We start from the raw sequence: 22,138 nt of genomic DNA, 5'->3' as shown, positions 1-22,138 counted from the left end.
AGAGGAACCTCCCTGCTAGCCATGATTAGCTAAGATAATGGATTGGCTGGACACGCCGAGAGATGAGTTTGGATTGGTCTGCCATGTAGCATGCTTCTGTCTATAACATGAGCTGTTCAGTATGTGTTGATATGTCCTTTCTATCGTGCCGTTTCTTTTAAACATATAACGTTAGCCATCGAGAACTACAAACGTTTTGCTGCTTCTCTCAACAATGTCGATGCCCTGAATTTAGCAGGCGCTATCAGCAGATCAGTTGGAAAAAGTGATGGGTTACTTTCTGCACATGCCACGGTCAGTGTAAACCGGAGTGACTTGACACAATGCTGGCCAAACAAGACGTAGCTACAAACAAAACTGAGTTAAATGGTTCCAGTCTGCCGTGAAGCGTTCATCCATGTATACGGTAAGAGTCTAGCTACATGTTCAGATATAAGTTTCACATTTTGTCAGAAAGTCGTTTTCATTGCAAGTTAAAGCTTACTGTTAGCTAGTAAACTTTAGATCTAAAATTGACCCTAGAAGTAGTACTGTTGGGAGATCTGGAGAGACTAATATACTAATACTCTTAGTAAAAGTATTTATCGTCAACTCGCAATCTGTGGATTCTATTTGATTAGATAGATTGAAATTCTATGTTAAACATCACAGCATAGTTGAAAGATATATGGTGCGTAGAAATCCGAAGAGGCTGACCAGCAGAGATAGGTGGGATGGGCTGAGGGAAGCTAAGGGTTGGGATGTGGAATTGGAGACAAGTGGGAGTGGAGTTGCTGGGCGGGGTATAGAATGACGGTCAAAGATAAAAGTTAAAAAAATAAAGTCAAAATAAAACATAACAAAAAGTAAGTTTGACTGACACTGAAGGGCAGTGTTGTTACAGCTAATGCCTGTTTGCCTGATGCTGATGCTGTGCAGGTGTTTGTACACATGCATATACACACACTCTCATTCAAATGCACACATATGCCCATACATGGACACACACACACACACACACACGTAAATAGTGCCATACATGCACTCAAACATATTCAGTTGGCCTTGCTGTTATGATTTTTGATATCCTTGATGTCTTTTGTTTTTGGCATTTTGGTGAATTGAGGACGGGTGTCTTGAGGGTGGGGACTGGAATTATTATTTTTTACGGGGGGGGGGGGACTGTGTAGGGGGTCTTGGAGGACTGATGGCCTGGTGGTTGGGAGTTTGGGCCGGTGGCTGATGGATCGCTGGTTTGGGTCCCCGTTTTTTGACCTTGTGGGAGATCTGTTAACGTGCCCTTGAGCAGGGCGTTGACCCTGGTTGCTTATGCGTTTCGCTCTGGATGGGAGTCGGTTAGATGACTAATGTGATATAGTTGTTGAGTGCCTTCACTGCAAGTATAATGTATGTTTTAAATATTCTAGAAAAAAAAATATTAAAAAAAACATTAGCTTGCTGGCTTGCTAGCTAACGTTATGATCTGTGTAGTAATATTACTTGAATCAGGAATCCATTTGCATTGCTAGTTATAGCCTTATGTTAGCTAGCTGACATTGAACCTAGTTTGTTAGCTTAAGCTACCTGCAGATTCATACCACAGCTATGACAATGTTTATATTGGTAGTAGTCTGAGCTGGGATTATGCAGGTTCAGTGTTTAGCTAGCTAGCTAATTAACTAACTACATGTCTAAACAAAAGACTCCAGTTCGGCCGGATTATTACATGACCCTTCAAATTAGCTAGGTGTGTCTGGGGGTGATTACAGCGATCTATTGTATTTCTTGAACATGCGTACATGTCTAGACAATTGTGACCCATCCACTTAGCTAGATGCGGTTCTAGCAAGTGTGTCGGGTAAGCGTCATCTATTTATAAAATATGGACACTTTCTGTTTTTGATATTGCTACTATGCGAGTAACCACTGTACCATTTACACCTTCTGTATCCTGTGCATGTGACAAATAAACTTGGATTTCATTTGATATAGTGTGTGTTTACCACATGGGCTCACGTGAATTCTTAGAGAGATGGGTGGGACTATGGCTTAAGAGGGTGTGAACGATGCTGAATGGCTGTAGACAGAGAAGGGCTCTCTAGTAGGTGTACCAAAACATTGAAGGGTAATTTTGTCAAAAGCGGGGTTACAAGTTTATTAACTTTCAAAGCAGAATTACTTTCCCATTGTACTTCAACTGCAGTGTATGATATACCATTTTCTAGCTCTGAGTCGCTACTTTTATCCAATGTAAAAAACACGATTTCAAATTTTGCTACATAAAACCGAATCAGGGCAGTCGGTCACATTTGGTTAGTCTGGCCCTGGTTTCGAGTCATGTTTTGGGTCCATTTTTGACATTTTTTTTAGCAAGGGGTCGAGAAGTGGGGGGGGCAGCAACTAAATCTCATGGCCCCCAAAAAGCTAAAGGAGGTAGGATGCAAGGAATCGAAGACAGATGAATTCAGAAAGATCCATTCTGTCATGGTTGTTGTTCTTTCCTAAATGTGAGTCTGATTCAGACCTGGACAACTAGGTGTGTACTTTATAGCTAATCAATTACCTTAAAGAAACATTGACTATCATGGCATGACTATCATGGCATGTACGCAGGCAGATTCAGTCCATATTTGGTCAGCTACTGTATTGTACTCGCCATAGAGTTGTTTAAGGCTATTACAATGATTCCAGACATGGCTAGTGTTTCATTGAGTCACATAATAATTTAACACACTATCATCATTTCAATAAAGCTGAATAATTCCCCTGCTCTCCCTGAGCCTCGTTGACCTGGGAACACAAACATAAACGGCAGTGAGCGCCAGGGTGGACTTAGTGTGAGTGTTTAGTTGTGTGTGTGTGCGCGTGCATATGTGTGTGGATTCAGCCTGTGTGTTTTCGCTCTGGCTCCCTGTCGACCCGAATAACGACGGCTGGGGAGGCCGACACTGACACACACTGACAGTTATACACTTTATTTGAAGGTACTGGATTCAAATAAATCTGCAAAGTTGCCCCAGAGCCGAAACCTTACTCCGCACGTGCCATCACTGAGGACTGGACCGCACAGCGGATGGGTACACATCTCCAACCGATTATGTAAACCAGCGTGTGTGTATGTTTGCGTGTATCCATGCAAGCGTCGTATGGGTGTTCAAAATGTAAATTGCTGATGTATGGAAATCCATGTATTTCAGGAGCGGTTGGGGTTGACTGGGGAAGCCATATGGACAAGGACATCTCCTATGTAAATAACCAAGATAAAAGGCCAGATGGAATGAGAACGGAGAGATGGGAAAGAGAGAGAGAGAGATGGGAAAGAGAGAGAGAGAGGGAGAAAAGAGAGAGTACTCCTGCTGCTTGCCTAACATAGCCATACGTACATAGAAATATAAAGTCAGTCACACACACGCACACTGATATTCTGACCTACAAATGACCTGCTGGAACCCAAAGTACAACCTCCATACACAACGTGAATCTTCCCATCACTCTCTACGCCCCAGGCATTCAACCATGGAGAATGGCTTCTTATGACAGCTCCCCAAAGGAGCTCCTCAAAATGTCCGCCACTCTCCAGTCTCCACCGTAAAATGAGGCCAGACCACCTCAACTCCAGCTGATTGATGTCCTATTTCACAGCCCAGCTTAATTTCCATGCCACACAACTCATATAGCATGTGTGTGTGTGGAAGTGTATGCATATGCGTATGCGTCTGTATTGCAGTGGTACAATCTGGAGAAAATAAGGCAAGATTTACATCCTTTCTTTGTTGCTTTACCATGCAGCTCTTCTTTTCAGGAACAATTGAGGAGAAAATCCATATCTCCATTTCTATTTCTAAAGGAGAATAACACATTGTTTGTCCCTCTTAAGCTTCTCCCCAATTTCTATTTGTATTTTCTCCTTTAGAAAGTAAATACCTTCCAGGAAATTGAGGCAAAGGCAAAAATCGTCCCCATAATTTCTATAATGATTCTTGTTGTCTGATTTTGCATCCAATTTCAAGACCCCACAGTTGGTGATGAAATTAAAAAGAAGGGGTGTACAGGAGAGAGAACGGTTGCCTAGAACAGTTCAACCAAGAAAAGGGAAGGAAGCTTGTTCTTATTGGTTCGTCAATAGGTGAGGTTTCTACTACTGTCTTGAACTATCGGTTCAACTCTCAAGGATAATAATGTCATTTCATGACCTTGCATCTTGTCTCAAGAAAAGCTATGGCTGAATTGTCAACAACACCCATGTCCACAAAGAATTAATGTAACACCCACCACTTTTTTGCATTCTTTTTTTGTTATTACTGGATCTCATAATTCTTGACAGGGATTTGAAGGACATTTCGCTTTCTAACAATCTATCATACACCAAAGAAGAATGATAAACATAGTTAGAAACGGTTTTCCTATTTCTTGGTGATGCAAATAGTTGTTGATTAAATCTTATTGCTCATCAAGAATCATTTCAAATCTCTATAGAACAATAGTAATATATTTATTTCATTTGGCGCTTTTCATTACACGTTGAATCACAAAGTCGCTTTAAAAACAAAACGAACCCGAAAAAACTATTGATTTCAACAAATGTAGAAGGATCTGGACGTTATTGGGCGGCGGTCTTCCACAGCTTCAGATGATAGATCATTCAGAAAGGTAGTATCTTGAGCCGAGGGAGCATTGATGGTACAGCCAGGCAGACAGGTAGGGACATCTGACAGACAGGGCCCCGGAGCTCTTCATCGGGCACCTCGTTGTCTTCGATGTTCAACGCTCCTCCTCCGTAGATCAGGCTGGATCGTCCACTACTGAAATGTAGCACCCACCTGGGTGAAACTTCGGCGATTGTAAAAGTGCCAGTAAGACCACCACACCTCAGCAGTAATCCTGAAAATCTCCCTACGAGGCGAGCTTCTGCATCACCTCACACCGCAGCCTTATAAATGTGGTTAATGCATTAATTTGCTTACGTGGTCTCTTATTATGGTCCTATGATTTGAATTGGAATAGGTCAATTACGCCCTCTAGCAACAATTAGTTGGAAGTACGGGTGGGCCCGCCAAGATAGCCACATATACTGTAGATGGGTTGGTTGTTCAGCAACAAAACCGACGAGTGTGCAACTATGGGGCAAAACAGACAGGGTTGGCTTTGATTGTTGACAACATGTAAACTATATTTCCTCTCCAATGTTTATTGAAAATACAAATACTTGTGCACAATGAGCACTTCTTGTCTCTCAAACACATTGTTAGAGTTGCCATACTTGCATTGTCATGAAATCAGTCAAAACATCTCAAAACAACACATGCTATCAAAAACAAGCTAAAACTAGCTGAAACAAGCCACCTACGATTCCCCACACGGCAGCTTCTTGTCATTGTTGATAGCTATCTGACAGTTCAGAATAATAACAATGGATAGCTTCAGGCCCCATCGAAGCTCGCACATAATTTTTGTGACATTGTCAGCCTACCTGTCTATTGGGTATATTGAGATAGGAAGTAAGGCCTACAAGTTATGGCAAATGTTTGGGATACTGGGAAGGGGTACATTTTCTGAACCACAGGTTGTACCCTGATTGTTTTTGTTTACCTGAAATACTGGAACCTTTGTTCACCTTGCATCATATCATTTTGGATTCTACAAATAAAATATTTTACGGTTCATTAATCAAGCCATCGTTTGGAAACATTTTACTTTCTATTGGATTTATTTGATCTATCTTGCAACTGGAATACTGACGGCTATTCGGAAAAAACGCTACAAACACATTTTGTTGTCCACCCTGTTTTTACCTGTGCGGCGTTGACCCTAAAGCAGTGAAGAATAAGTGAAAAAGAGATGATTTCTCTCTTTCATCCACTCTTCAGTATTTCCTTTCAGAATGAGAAAACAATACAGTTGAAGTTGGAAGTTAACATACACTTAGGTTGGAGTCATTAAAACTCGTTTTTCAACCACTCCACAAATATCTTGTTAACAAACTGTAGTTTTTGCAAATTGGTTAGGACATCTACTTTGTGCATGACACAAGTAACTTTTCCAATAATTGTTTACAGACAGATTATTTCACTTATAATTCACTGTATCACAATTCCAGTGGGTCAGAAGTTTACATACACTAAGTTCACTTGTGCCTTTAAACACCTCGGAAAATTCCAGAAAATTATGTCATGGCTTTAGAAGCTTCTGATAGGCTAATTGACATAATTTCTGTCAATTGGAGGTGCACCTGTGGATGTATTTCAAGGCCGACCTTCAAACGCAGCGCCTCTTTGCTTGACATCATGGGAAAATCTAAAGAAATCAGCCAAGACCTCAGAAAAGAATTGTAGACCTCCACAAGTCTGGTTCATCCTCAACTAAAATGGGAGCAATTTCCAAATGCCTGAAGGTACCACGTTCATCTGTACAAACAGTAGTACGCAAGTATAAACACCATGGGAACACGCTGCCGTCATACCGCTCAGGAAGGAGACGCGTTCTGTCTCCTAGAGATGAACGTACTTTGGTGCGAAAAGTGCAAATCAATCCCAGAACAACAGCAAAGGACCTTGTGAAGATGCTGGAGGAAACAGGTACAAAGGTATCTATATCCACAGTAAAACGAGTCCTATATGGACATAACCTGAAAGGCCGCTCAGCAAGGAAGAAGCCACTGCTCCAAAACCGCCAAAATGTCCTCTGGTCTGATGAAACAAAAATGCCCATAATAGCCATAATGACCATCGTTATGTTTGGAGGGAAAAGGGGGAGGCTTGCATGCCGAAGAACACCATCCCAACCGTGAAGCACAGGGGTGGCAGCTTCATGTTGTGGGGGTGCTTTGCTGCAGGAGGGACTGGTGTACTTCACAAAATAGATGATATCATGAGGACGGAAAATTACGTGGATATATTGAAGCAAGCATACATCCAAAGTTGTGGCAAAATGGCTTAAGGAAAACAAAGTCAAGATATTGGAGTGGCCAACACAAAGCCCTGACCTCCAGCCTATAAAAAATTTGTGGGCAGAACTGAAAAAGCGTGTGCGAGCAAGGAGGCCTACAAACCTGACTCAGTTACCGTAATTTCCGGACTATTGAGCGCACCTGAATATAAGCCGCACCCACTGATTTTAAATATTTATTTTATTTTGAACATAAATAAGCCGCACATGTCTATAAGCCGCAGGTGCCTACCGGTACATTGAAACAAATGAACTTTACACAGGCTTTAACGAAACACGGCTTGTAACAAAAATAAATAGGCTTTAACGAAACACGGCTTGTAACAAAAATAAATAGGCTTTAACGAAACATGGCTTGTAACAAAAATAAATAGGCTTTAACGAAACACGGCTTGTAACAAAAAATAAACATTTGCAGTAAACAGTAGCCTACCAAGAAAGTCATTTGTCACTATCTTCCTCCTCCTGTGCACTGAAACCACTGAAGTCATCTCCTTTCAAAAAAAATTGAAAGCGGGAAAAATCCATATATTAGCCGCGTCATTGTTTAAGCCACAAGGTTCAAAGCGTGGGAAAAAAAGTTGCGGCTTATAGTCCGGAAATTACGGTACACTAGCTCTGTCAGGAGGAATGGGCCAAACTTCACCCAACTTATTGTGGGAAGCTTGTGGGAGGCTACCCGAAATGTTTGACCCAAGTTAAACAATTTAAAGGCAATGCTACCAAATACTAATTGAGTGTATGTAAACTTCTGACCCACTGGGAATGTGTTGAAAGAAATAAAAGCTGAAATAAATCATTCTCTCTACTATTATTCTGACATTTCATATTCTTAAAATAAAGTGGTGATCCTAACTGACCTCAGACAGGGAATTTTTACTAGGATTAAATATCAGGAATTGTGAAAAACTGTTTAAATGTATTTGGCTAAGGTGTATGTAAACTTCTGACTTCAACTGTACATGCATCTGTACCTAACCCTTCTCCACTCCACCCAGTCTCTTGCCACCCCTTCTGCTGTCTCTTTCCTGGCCTTACAGCTCCTTCTCTCCATCCTCGCGGGCTTCGGCTCCTTGCTGTCATTTGGCATCACGGTGCCAAGGTCAGTGAACCATTCGCAGCCCTGCAAGGGAGACCGTCAGGGCAGCTGTGCCCCCCTGCGCCAGCTGCCAGCACTGCTCCATTCACAGACACACCCTTCAGTGTGTGTGTGTGTGTGTGTGTGTGTGTGTGTGTGTGTGTGTGTGTGTGTGTGTGTGTGTGTGTGTGTGTGTGTGTGTGTGTGTGTGTGTGTGTGTGTGTGTGTGTGTGTGTGTGTGTGTGTGTGTGTGTGTTAAATGAACACTTCAACCGAAAAACCCTATTTCTCAGTTTGGAAAATGTTGGTAATATGGTATATTTCTAGTTGTATAGTGGACAAGAAACCTGGACAAGACGAATGCATATGTGAGAATGCTGTTCATCGACTACAGCTCAGCTTTCAACACCATAGTGGCCTCTAAGTTCATCACTAAGCTCAGGGCCTTTATCATATATGCATGTCACTTTAACTATACATTCATGTACATACTACCTCAATTGGGCCAACCAACCAGTGCTCCCGCACAGTGGCTAACTGGGGTATCTGCATTGTGTCCCGCCACCCGCCAACCCCTCTTTTACGCTACTGCTACTCTCTGTTCATCATATATGCATAGTCACTTTAACCATATCTACATGTACATACTACCTCAATCAGCCTGACTAACCGGTGTCTGTATGTAGCCTCGCTACTGTATATAGCCTGTCTTTTTACTGTTGTTTTATTTCTTTACCTACCTATTGTTCACCAAATACCTTTTTTGCACTATTGGTTAGAGCCTGTAAGTAAGCATTTCACTGTAAGGTCTACACCTGTTGTATTCAGCGCATGTGGCAAATAAACTTCGATTTGATTTGAGTGCTAGATTTCCAGACGGGCCGACCCCAGGTGGTGAGGGTAGGCAACAACACCTCCCCCACGATGACCCTCAACATGTGGGCCCCACAAGAATGTGTTCTCAGCCCTCTCCTATACTCCCTGTTCACCCATGTCCGTGTGGCCATGCAAGACTCTAACTCAATCATCAAGTTTGCTGATGACACGACAGTGGTAGGCCTGATTATCAACAACGACGAGAGAGCCTACAGGGAGGAGGTTAGAGCTCTTCTCTGTCCTGCCACCCAAACGGTGGAACCAGCTTGCCCCTGAAGCTAGGACAGCAGAGTCCAAGCCCATCTTACGAAAACATATGAAACCCTACCTCTTCAAACACTTTCTTAAATAATCCTCCTAAGCACTTGCACTTGTAGAGTCTTCTGATGACAGTGATTGGGAAGAAAGTGTTGTTTTCACGGAAGAAGTTGACCGAGTTTTGAAATCAGTTTAATGCCCGGTGGAAGCAGAAAGATGATGGAGAGAGTCAAAAAGAGAACACAGAAGGCTGTTGTATAAAACACCTGTCTCCGGATTACATCTTCAAACTAAGGGCAACCATGGCATCCATGACAGAGAGGGAGAAGCGTTCATCCATGTATACGGGTAAGAGTAGCTACATTTTCAGATATTATAAGTTACCGATTTTGTCAGAAAGTCCATTTTACTGTTTAAAGCTTACTGTTAACTAGCTAGGTAATGTTAGCTGGCTGGCTCGCTAGCTAACGTTACTTGTATGATCTGTGTAGTAATATTATTAGTATCTCAAAAATCTATTTGCATTGCTAGTTTAGCCTAATGTTAGCTAGCAAGCTAAAATTGAACCTAGTTGGTTAGCTTTAGCTACTGTACCTGCAGATTCAAGCATGGTAGTATGTATTGTCGCTTTCAAAACAACTGGGAACTCGGAAAAATACAAGGTCAAATCATGACGTCAGTGATCTTCAGGTCGGAAAGTCTGAGTTCTAGAAAGAAGCCTGAGTTCCCGACTGGGAATTCCGAGTTGGATGACCTTTCAAATACATTTTCCCAGTCGGAGCTTGTTTTTTTTTTCGAGTTCCCAGTTGTTTTGAACGCACTGAAGTCGGAAGTCAGAGATTTCCCAGTTCCGAGTTCCCAGTTGTTTTGAACGCGGCATTAGAGTTGGCATTATGGTTCATTGTTTAGCTAGCTACATGTCTACACAAAAGACTCCATTATGCAAGTAACAATTTCACTGTACCGTTTACACCTTCTGTATCCTGTGCATGTGACAAAGAAACTTTGATTTTATATAGTGTGTGTTTAACAGAGACGGTAATATGAAGAACAACATGACCTGCACTAAAATCAGATTAGGATATAGGCCAAGGACTAGATAAAGTGAGTGTATTTTTACTAGTACTTTTCGTTACTACTTTCACCACTTTTAGTCTTGAACTCATTGGCCGTTTACTACTCTACCTTATTCACTCTGTTTAGCACATGGCCTAACATGTGAATTCTTAAAGAGATGGGTGGGGCCAAGGCTTAAGAGGGTGTGAATGATGCTGAATGGGTGTAGACAAAGAAGAGCTCTCCAATAGGTGTTCCAAAACATTCATGTGCCATTTTCTCAAAAGTGGTGTTACACGTTTATCAACTTTCAAAGCAGAATTACTTTCCCATTGTTCCTCAAATGCAGTATATTTTATATTATACAATTTTCTAGCTCTGAGCCTCTACTTTTATCCAATGTAAAAAACACAATTTCAAATGTTGTTAGATCGGACCGAATCCAGGTGGTGGGTCACATATGGCCCTCCAGAGGGTGGTGCGGTCAGCCTGACGCATTACTGGGGACACACTGCTTACCCTCCAGGACATTTACAGCCCTCTGTGTCAAAGAAAGGCCAAGAAGATCATTTAAGGACCTCAGTCACCCGTGCCATGGACTGTTAACTCGGCTACCGTCTGGCAGACAGAGACAGTACAAGTGCATCAGAGCCGGACTCACACACACACACTCACATGCGCACACTCACACACACTCACAGAGCCAATGCTGCTGTCCCATGTTATAGAGACATTAAACCACTGGACACTTCCTGTTTCACACTGTGTATTTAAATACTGTATTCTCGACATAGCTCCTTGTAATATTTCTACTACTATACATTGCATTTTATAGTAGTTACACTGTTTATACACACCGCATATTTCTTTATGTACTGGATTCTTGACATAGCTCACTCTAATATATATACTGCTGTGCATATCCTTCTCAGTATATTTACTGTAAATTAATCTGTTGTATAGAGATTGCATTTGGATTACTGTTACAGTGCTATTTGGGTTTCTAATTGGATCAGTTTTGACATTTGTTGATTTTATTATTATTCTATATTGTTTGGGGGTTGGGGGGGGATTATTTGCATACGCTATACCATCTGCTAAACTGTGTACGCGTCCAATAAACTTTGATTTGATTTAGCGGATATGAATCATGCAAAGTCTTGATACAGTATTACATGCAGACTATAAAAAGACAACACGTACAATACATTTCCATGTCAGTTGACAACTCTGGGCATTACAATGAACTTATAAGATACAAAATAAGTAATGATCTGAAAATGCAAAACGCACATACGGTTCTTCATGGGGTTCAAATATGCACCGGAGGTAATGAATGTTATGCCACATTCAGTACAACGGAAAAAAAATCTTGTGACAGTTATCACACTGAGAGAGAGAGAGATTAAAGGAAAAATCCACCATTTTTTTTTTTTTTTTCATTTGTCCACAGTTAATACAGTTCAGCAGTCAAGTTTCAAGATATTGGACTTTCAAGAAGCAGTGTCACTTGCCACAGGATCATGTTTGATGCAAAATGCATCAAATGCACACTTTCCAACGCAGATGATTGAGACGAAGCCAATGCAAAAAAAAACTGGATATCTATCGCTTAAACAGACAGATTTGGAAGGGGATTTTTAAAATTATGGTGTCATAATATAATATAATAATATAGGGGTGGCATTTCAGGCCTGGCTTACTGTTAGGGACCACTGTAGCAAGTGTTGACTTTAGTATTAGCCTGTTCCAGGTGCCCAGGTTCTCTGAGCTATTGAGGGTAACCACTAGAAAAAGCAATAGTTCTTGGGCATAAGGTTGCCTGGCGGTTAAGAGTGTTGGGCCAGTGTTGGGACAGTAACTGAAAGGTTGCTGGTTTGAATCTGTCGATGTGCCCTTGAGCAAGGCACTTAACCCTAATTTCTCCTGTAAGTCGCTCTGGATAAGAACGTCTACTAAAATGTAAATGTCAATGGACACTAGGGGGTTAATACACTTGGCTCACCCTCATTTTCAAAGGCTGTTGTCATCAGAAAGTGTGAGTGCATGCGTGCCTGTGTGTGTGTGTTTGAAAGAGAGGATTTGCAGCGGGAGAGCATGCTATTACAAGTGTATGTGTGGTCTTTTGAATCTATTTTGCCCCAGCTTGCTGACAGGGCTGCCAAGACCACTTTGTCCTTAGATTTGTCACTGGGGTAGTCCATCCAGGAAACAACGTTACCTAATTTTACGGACACGTGAGTCTCACTCTCACGTGATAGGGCAGGGTTCCCAACTAGGTGATTTTATTTGGTGCACCAAGTTTTCTGAGCAAAAAAAAATAAGGATTTTCATTGTTGGACAGAAAAGGCTGTAACACCCCAGGAAATCAGATGCAAATGATTTTAATTTAAGAAATCTGTTCCCAAGTATTCCCACTCATAATAGAGAGCCATGTGATCGTATACAAATGCAAGCAAGGTTTGAAATGATTATGTTAAAGTCAAACATTATATCTGTTTGGGCTTCTTGCAGTCAATTTGCAGTCTACAAATGATTTGTAATTATGTTCCGGCCCCCTGACCATCTGCTCAAGAAAAAATTGTCTCGCGACTGAATCTAGTTGATGACCCCTGTGATAGGTATCCATTTCCCTCCCACAAAAATACTCACCCAATGAGCAAAGACCAGGGGCTGTTCTAATCACGTGTCTCAGAGTAGGAATGCTGGTCTAGGATCAATGTAGCCTTTTAGATCACAATTAATACAATTAGATGGATGGGGGGGGAACTGATCCTAGCACTCCTACTCTGAGAAGCTTGATACATATACAGTAGCCCCAGAGCAAAGATGATTATGGGCTTTTTCGGGTCACCTGAAGGTGTGTGTCTGCACAGATCTAAGCAAACTCGCAGAACAGTGTGGAGGAAATGATTAATACCCTGCAGTCAAATGACCAAATGGCCCTCTAGTGGCCTCATGGGTGGAACCATTTTTAATATTTTAATAATTAATAAACACTATTTCAAAAACCCACCGAAAATCCGGTGTTTCTATGTCAAACGGTTTTGTTATATTTCAGTCTTATGTGATGTATATAAAGTGTAATATTTGGATGCAAACTTGAATACATTTCAATTCTATATCTGACATGGTACAAGTGTCTTCTTTTTTTAAGCCCATAATCATGTGTGTGAGGTGTAAATTCTTGTTTCAATGTAGATTTGTTTAAGACTACCAAGAAACACTCTTGTCTAAGCCTGATTTAGCCCACTGCAGTAAAAGGCTTAGGGAGCACACACACACTCACTCTCACGGACACACAGACAAACCAGCTGCCACTGAGAATAAGCTCATGTGAGTCTTGGGAACGAGGGGAGAGATGTCCACTGTCCAGTCAAGTGGGCAGCTTACAGCGTAGGGCAGGCTCAGGTGTGGGAAGCGGAACAAGAGTCAGGCGCCAGAGGAAGGCAGGAGCCTGGGAATTAATGAGTATATCTGCTGCTCTTCCCCAGGACTGAGGAACCTACTGGATGGAGCCCCTTCCCTGGGATCCATCTCATTCCTTAGGAATAGGTCTAGGATCAGCTTAATCTACCCTCATATCAACCCTAACCATTAGGGGGTAATGCAAAGCTGATATCAGATTAGCATCTATTTAGGCTTCTTCATCCTATGTCTCCTATTGACTCCTGGAGAAAGTCGCCACAGATACTGGTAGAAGGTCAGTTTAACATTTTCACGCCTAATGGTTAACTTCTTTGGGATAGGGGGCAGTATTTTCACGGCCGGATAAAAAAACGTACCCGATTTAATCTGGTTACTACTCCTGCCCAGAAACTAGAATATGCATATAATTAGTAGATTTGGATAGAAAACACTCTAAAGTCTCTAGAACTGTTTGAATGGTGTCTGTGAGTATAACAAAACTCATATGGCAGGCCAAAACCTGAGAAGATTCCATGCAGGAAGTGCCCTGTCTGACAATTTGTTGTCCTTCTGTTGCATCTCTATCGAAATTACAGCATCTGTGCTGTTACGTGACACTTTCTAAGGCTTCCATTGGCTCTCTAAAGCCGCCAGAAAGTGGAATGGGGTGTCTGCTGTCTCTGGGCGAAGTATAGGAGCAGAGTTTGTAAGTGGTCAGCCTGGGGACTGTGAGACTGGAGATGCGCGGTCACGATTTTTTTCTTTCTCTCTTTGAATGAATACAACGTTGCCCGGTTGGAATATTATCGCTATTTTGCGAGAAAAATAGCATAAAAATTGATTTTAAACAGCGTTTGACATGCTTCTAAGTACGGTAATGGAATATTTTGACATTTTTTGTCACAAAATGCGCTCGCGCGTTACCCTTCGGATAGTGACCTGAACGCACGAACAAAACGGAGGTATTTGGATATAACTATGGATTATTTGGAACCAAAACAACATTTGTTGTTGAAGTAGAAGTCCTGGGAGTGCATTCTGACGAAGAACAGCAAAGGTAATCCAATTTTTCTAATAGTAATTCTGAGTTTAGGCTGCCCGACGTTGGCGGGTCTGAATAGCTAGCCTTGATGGCCGAGCTATGTACTCAGAATATTGCAAAATGTGCTTTCGCCGAAAAGCTATTTTAAAATCATACATAGCGATTGCATAAAGGAGTTCTGTATCTATAATTCTTAAAATAACTTATGTATTTTGTCAACGTTTATCATGAGTAATTTAGTAAATTCACCGGAAGTTTTCGGTGGGTATGCTAGTTCTGAACATCACATGCTAATGTAAAAAGCTGTTTTTTGATATAAATATGAACTTGATTGAACAAAACATGCATGTATTGTATAACATAATGTCCTAGGAGTGTCATCTGATGAAGATCATCAAAGGTTAGTGCTGCATTTAGCTGTGGTTTGGGTTTTTGTGACATATATGCTTGCTTTGAAAATGGCTGTGTGACTATTTTTGGTTGGGTACTCTCCTGACATAATCTAATGTTTTGCTTTCGCTGTAAAGCCTTTTTGAAATCGGACAATGTGGTTAGATTAACGAGAGTCTTATCTTTAAAATGGTGTAAAATAGTTGATTGTTTGAGAAAATTGAATTGTGGTATTTTAGTTGGTTTTGTATTTCGCGCCGTGCGATGCCATTGGCTGTTGGCTAGGGGTTCCGCAGGTGGAATGGGGTTCCGCTAGCGGAACATCTGTCCTCAACAGGTTAAGGTAAGGTTTTGGGCAGGTGAGCTGATCCTAGGTCCGTGTGGAAGGTTAACTTTTACCTGGAGGGTAAAGAGCCATTCTGGAAACGAGATGCACGACTATGACAAACCGTCTGACTTCAAAAGGAGAGATTCAGTGTTTTCTAAATATGTGAAGGTCTTTAACCACTACAAGAATCTCCTTACTATACTACACTTAGCCAACACACACCCGCACACGCACGCACACACACACACAGAGATTTACATCGTGAAAGATATTACCTGTGGAATGCCTTTGGCAATGAAGGAGCCAAGACATTAAACCGATGTCTAAAAATATCCAATGCAATTTGCTACAGTTACATAAAATTCTACTGATGATGATCCAAGAAGGCAGGGGTGGCTCACCACAATCATTATCGTAATCATTACCGCAAAGGGTCATGTGACGCAATGCATTGTGAGAGTTTATCATTAATAGCTTTATAAGTAGTCCAATAGGCACATCAAAACCTATTGATTAGTGCACACCGTAGCAAACCGTAACAAAACATTTTGCAACAGTAAACGTTTTGCAACTAAAACTAGAGTTTCTCATTCCGGTAGGTCCCTCTCCATTTCGCCCCGTTTGCTTCCGTTTGGGTCCTAGTGAATACACCCCTGTACTAGACATCACTGTTTGTCAATTGCTGATTGGTTGAGCTGGACAGTGAGTACACTAACGGTCAAAAGTTTTAGAACACCTACTCACTTAAGGGTTTTTCTTCATTTTTACTATTTTCTACATTGTAGAATTATAGTGAATACATCAAAACTATGAAATAACAGATATGGAATCATGTAGTAACCAAAAAAGTGTTAAACAAATCAAAATATATTTTATATTTGAGATTATTCAAATAGCCAGCCTTTTCCTTGATGTCAGCTTTGGACACTCTTGGCATTCTCTCAATCAGCTTCATGAGGTAGTCACCTGGAATGCATTTGAATTAACAGGTGTGCCTTCTTAAAAGTTAATTTGTGGAATTTCTTTCCTTCTTAATGCGTATGAGCTAATCAGTTGTGTTGTGAAAGGTAGGGGTGGTAAACAGAAGATAGCCCTATTTGGTAAAAGACCAAGTCCATATTATGACAAGAACAGCTCAAATAAGCGAAGAGAAACGACAGTCCATCATTACTTTAAGACACGAAGGTCAGTCAATATGGAACATTTAGAGAAATTATAGGCAATTAGCAAGACACCCCCAATAAAGGAGAGGTTCTGCAGGTGGGGTCACAGACCACTTCTCAGTTCCTATGCTTCCTGGCTGATGTTTTGGTCACTTTTGAATGCTGGTGGTGCTTTCACTCTAGTGGTAGCATGAGACGGAGTCTACAACCCACACAAGTGGCTCAGGTAGTGCAGCTCATCCAGGATGGCACATCAATGCGAGCTGTGGCAAGGTTTGCTGTGTCTGTCAGCGTAGTGTCCAGAGCATGGAGGCGCTACCAGGAGACAAGCCAGTACATCAGGAGACGTGGAGGAGGCCGTAGGAGGGCAACAACCCAGCAGCAGGACCGCTACCTCCGCCTTTGTGCAAGGAGGAGCAGGAGAAGCACTGCCAGAGCCCTGCAAAATGACCTCCAGCAGGCCACAAATGTGCATGTGTCTGCTCAAACGGTCAGAAACAGACTCCATGAGGGTGGTATGAGGGCCCGACGTCCACAGGTGGGGGTTGTGCTTACAGCCCAACACCGTGCAGGACGTTTGGCATTTGCCAGAGAACTCCACGATTGGCAAATTCGCCACTGGCGCCCTGTGCTCTTCACAGATGAAAGCAGGTTCACACTGAGCACGTGACAGACATGACAGAGTCTGGAGACGCCGTGGAGAACGTTCTGCTGCCTGCAACATTCTCCAGCATGACCAGTTTGGCGGTGGGTCAGTCATGGTGTGGGGTGGCATTTCTTTGGGGGGTCGCACAGCCCTCCATGTGCTCGCCAGAGGTAGCCTGACTGCCATTAGGTACCGAGATGAGATCCTCAGACCCCTTGTGAGACCATATGCTGGTGCGGTTGGCCCTGGGTTCCTCCTAATGCAAGACAATGCTAGACCTCATGTGGCTGGAGTGTGTCAGCAGTTCCTGCAAGAGGAAGGCATTGATGCTATGGACTGGCCCGCCCGTTCCCCAGACCTGAATCCAATTGAGCACATCTGGGACATCATGTCTCGCTCCATCCACCAACGCCACGTTGCACCACAGACTGTCCAGGTGTTGGCGGATGCTTTAGTCCAGGTCTGGGAGGAGATCCCTCAGGAGACCATCCGCCACCTCATCAGGAGCATGCCCAGGCGTTGTAGGGAGGTCATACAGGCACGTGGAGGCCACACACACTACTGAGCCTCATTTTGACTTGTTTTAAGGACATTACATCAAAGTTGGATCAGCCTGTAGTGTGGTTTTCCACTTTAATTTTGAGTGTGACTCCAAATCCAGACCTCCATGGGTTGATAAATTGGATTTCCATTGATTATTTTTGTGTGATTTTGTTGTCAGCACATTCAACTATGTAATGAAAAAAGTATTTAATAAGATTATTTCTTTCATTCAGATCTAGGATGTGTTGTTTAAGTGTTCCCTTTATTTTTTTAGCAGTATATTATGTTATTCTGAATATTCACAATAATTGCATTATTGTGTGCTTGTGAACGTACCCAGTATGGCTGACTGAGCGACACAGGGAGATGATTCCAGTTAATTAATGGCTTGTCACAGAAACAGAAGTTGGGATATGATGGAAATAAGAAATAAGCAACCGCGAGACACCTCTTTTTGCTGTCTGTGAGTCAGCAATTTGAAGAATAAATTGCCTTTTATTTTACTTCAAATATTTGTTCTTTTTAGGATTTTTACTTGCAGTGAGCCAGCCTACACATTTATTTTGCATATTTATCTATCTCTTGAGAGATTAGTTATATATTGTTTACCCCTTGTTTTTTTACCTAGTGTTTCAAGGGTGCAGTTGTCTTTGGTCTAATTTCACACAAAGTGACCGAGACTCGAGTGCTCTTCTCCAAAGAAGCAAGGTCATGGCACACACACACACACACACACACACACACACACACACACACACACACACACACACACACACACACACACACACACACACACACACACACACACACACACACACACACACACACACACACACACACACACTTATGCATATACAGTCACACACATATTTGGGGAGCACCAACCTAGATGCAAGCTAGACCAGCAGAGAAAGAGAGAGGAGCAGCCAGGTGAGCTAACTGCCACACAACACTGAAATGTGTGTGTGTCCAGTACCTGTGTATGTGTGCGTGGCGTTGGAGGCCTTGGCGAGATTGAACTGGCGAAGCCTTCTTTGGTGAGTCTTGCCGTTGTAGTGGATCTGGGCCTGGGCCAATGAATTAAGCTGGATGTTACACACCTTGGAAAAGAGAGATGGTTTTACACATAGATATACATTCTATGCACACTGTACTTTTAATAGTATTAGAATGATATGTGATATTTAATTCTGTGGTTTTGTATCCACCTTGACACAGAGGCTGGACAAAAAAACAACATTACAAAAAATGTAGGTCATGTCCGTTCACTATGGTGCTCCCAGCAGGTAGGCTACTGCATGGCTCCTCGCTGTCACACACACACACACACACACACACACACACACACACACACACACACGCACACACAGTCTTGTACAGCTAACCATGTGGGGACACACAATTCAGTCCCATTCAAATCCTATTTTCCCTAACCCCTAACCCTAAACCTAACCCTAACCCGTACTCTTACACTAACCTTAACCCTAACCCTAACCTTAACCCAAAAACCTAAACTTAACCCTAACACTAAAACTAATCCTAGCTCCTAACCCTGAACGTAATTCTAACCCTAACACAAATTCTAATCTTAACCCTAAACCCCCTAGAAATAGCATTTGACCTTGTGGGGACTAACAAAATGTCCCCAGCCCAAACCGAACTAAATGTAGCATGAATCGATCAGAAAATTGATTCAAGCGTTTCGAACCGCCGGTCACTAATGTTTTTTTCTCATAGAATTTTATTTCCCTCTGCTGAAAATACCTCTATGTTTTTGGGACTGAATTGATGCGTCCTCTCCTTCAGTAGCTATCGAACTAAGCACGCAAATGCGTAAGACAGTCATTGATGTCCAAGTCAGATAACAACTGTGCTTACAGAACGCAGCTGCTCGCGCCAAAAAGAGCCTATCCCTGATCTAATATTCGTACATCTTCAGTATTCAAATGCTTGTAAAATGACTTTCACAATGTCAAATTATTGGCTTTATTAGTTGGGTGACAACCAATGTAATTTGCTTGGTCATTGTTAGTAAATGCGCTGTAGAAAATGGTGTTTTACTGGCGGAATTGTGTAGGCTACCAAAGTGAACACAACTCACATCTTGCTGATTGCACATCTAACTGCTGATTGGGGCTTTTCGACTGCCAGGTTTAGCATAAGAAATTGTTTTGGTAGTTCTGCTTTAAAGTCCTTGAATCCCACGGTCACGTCGGCGTGATTTAGTGCTTCCAACCCCTCTTTAACATTGTGTGTTTGAGCTAGAGACATATTTTTTTGCATTGGATTTTGTATATTTATTCTGCATCTGCCAATACCAACCATTAGCCTGTGCGATTAATGAGGGCTGAACAACAGCAGTGATTGTGAGACATGGACGGATCCCGAAAAAGGTTCTTCTCACAAATGTCTGTTAAGTCTGAAAGGTTTGTCAAACTATAATGACCCTACCATGAAAAGCTGAAACTCTCATGAACATGCACATGTAATCTGTTTTGCTCTATGAAGCTCACAGACCACACAAGAGTTGTTAAAAGGTAAGGGTTCTAAATAGAATATCAGAAACAATAATTGCACATAACACTGTAATAAGCTCACATAGTTGCTGTCACAAGCACCAAACTCCACACAATTATAACTGACTAGTTGAATATTAATTTCCCACTGAGAAAACAATTTCTGTGTATACAGCATTCTTATGAATCCCTTATTAATCCAGTTTTTGCTTGGCAGACCTTATTATTTTTGTTGTCAATACATTTCATGAATGCAACTGTTTATGTCAAATAGTTTTGTGTTCTACATGTAGCCCTGGTTGTCCTGAAAAGAAAATGGTAAAACACTTCAATGTGAGGCTAAATATGAGGGCAGAGCGAGTAGATAAATTAAAGTAGTGAATTTCAAGTTTTTCACCCAGGGATTGCCTGGGTATGAAAAAGTTTTAAACAGTGCATTTGGTAAATTTGACATGAACAGGTTAAAGTTGTAATTTCATAACAAGGACAGCAATCATTTTTACACGCTGCGCTGTAGGCCTATGGTTGGAGCAGGAGAAGAGCAGCTCCAAACGGTCAAAATCATTTACTTTTGAGACGGGGGTGAAATCCCAAACGGTGTTATATTAATTGGTTATGTCATTGCTAATTTCTAAAGATATATATTGATACATTACTAGCTCAAAACACTTTTTATCTGCTAAAATGACAGGTTAATCAGTGGGTGATTGGAATTTCAGATAAAAAGTGGGGGGACAAAATGCCCCCTCTAATCTGATAGTGGTAGATGCTGTCTGCCCTATGGTTTAGTACAGGTGGCTACACACAGCATACAGGTGGATGTAGCCACCTGTATACAGTGCCTTCAGAAAGTATTCACACCCCTTTTCCACATTTGTTATGTTACTGCCTCAATTTATAATGAAATAAAATTGAGATTTTGTGTCACTGGCCTACACACAATACCCCATAATGTCAAGATGGAATTATGCGTTTAGAAAGTTTTACAAATGAATAAAAAATGAAAAGCTCAAATGTCTTGAGTCAATAAGTATTCAACCCCTTTGTTATGACAAGCCGTGTGACATTCGTCGTAAGGAGGAGACCAAGGTGCAGCGTGGTAAGTGCTCATGATATTTCTTTATTTAACTCAGAACACTAAAACAAAACAATAAACAACGGAAAACGAACGTCACGTTCTGCAGGCTTACACAGAGCTGTACAAAAACAAGATCCCACACTGAAGGAGGGAAAAAGGGCTGCCTAAGTATGATTCCCAATCAGAGACAACGATAGACGCTGCCTCTGATTGGAAACAATACTCAGCCAAAACAAAGAAATACAACACATAGAATGCCCACCCCACACCCTGACCTAACAAAATAGAGAAATAAAACGTCTCTCTCAGGTCAGGGCGTGACAGTACCCCCCCCCCCCCCCCAAAGGTGCGGACTCCCGGCCACAAACCTGAACCTATAGGGGAGGGTCCGTGTGGGCATCTACCCATGGTGGCGGCTCCGGTTCGGGGCGTAGCCCCCGCTCCTCGAACTGATCTCTCTGCTTTTGTGCCACCGGACCGTGGATCGTCGTCGGAGGAACCGGACCGTAGATCATCACCGGAGACTCTGGACTGCAGACCGCCGCCGGAGACTCTGGACTGCAGACCATCGCGGAAGACTCTGGACTGCAGACCTTCGTTGAAGACTCTGGACTGGGGCGCATCGCTGAAGGTTCCGGACTGGGGAACGTCGTTGGAGGTTCCAGACTGTGGACTGTCTCAGGAGGTTCCGGACTGTGGGCCGTCTCAGGAGGTTCCGGACAGGGGACCGTCGCTGCAGGCTCCATGCCATGGATCATCCCTACAGGCTCCGGGCCATGGATCATCCCTACAGTCTTCTTGCCATAGATTATCACTGGAGGCTCCGGGCCAT

At 42.3% G+C, this 22,138-nt stretch overlaps 1 protein-coding gene across 1 annotated transcript in view; it reads right to left on the bottom strand.

Moving 5' to 3' along the window:
• Positions 1-22,138, bottom strand: part of LOC106579138 (zinc finger protein 385C) — a 153,190-nt gene that overhangs the window by 57,548 nt on the left and 73,504 nt on the right. Inside the window, exon 3 of the mRNA XM_045702571.2 lies at positions 18,689-18,812. Coding sequence (XP_045558527.2) covers positions 18,689-18,812 — 124 coding nt within the window. The remainder of the gene's footprint in view (positions 1-18,688; positions 18,813-22,138) is intronic.

Source organism: Salmo salar, chromosome 19 (assembly GCF_965601325.2).
Source record: "Salmo salar chromosome 19, fSalSal1, whole genome shotgun sequence".
NCBI lineage: Eukaryota > Metazoa > Chordata > Actinopteri > Salmoniformes > Salmonidae > Salmo > Salmo salar.
Note: the sequence above shows the minus strand (reverse complement) of the source record. Positions and strands in the feature narration are given on the sequence as shown.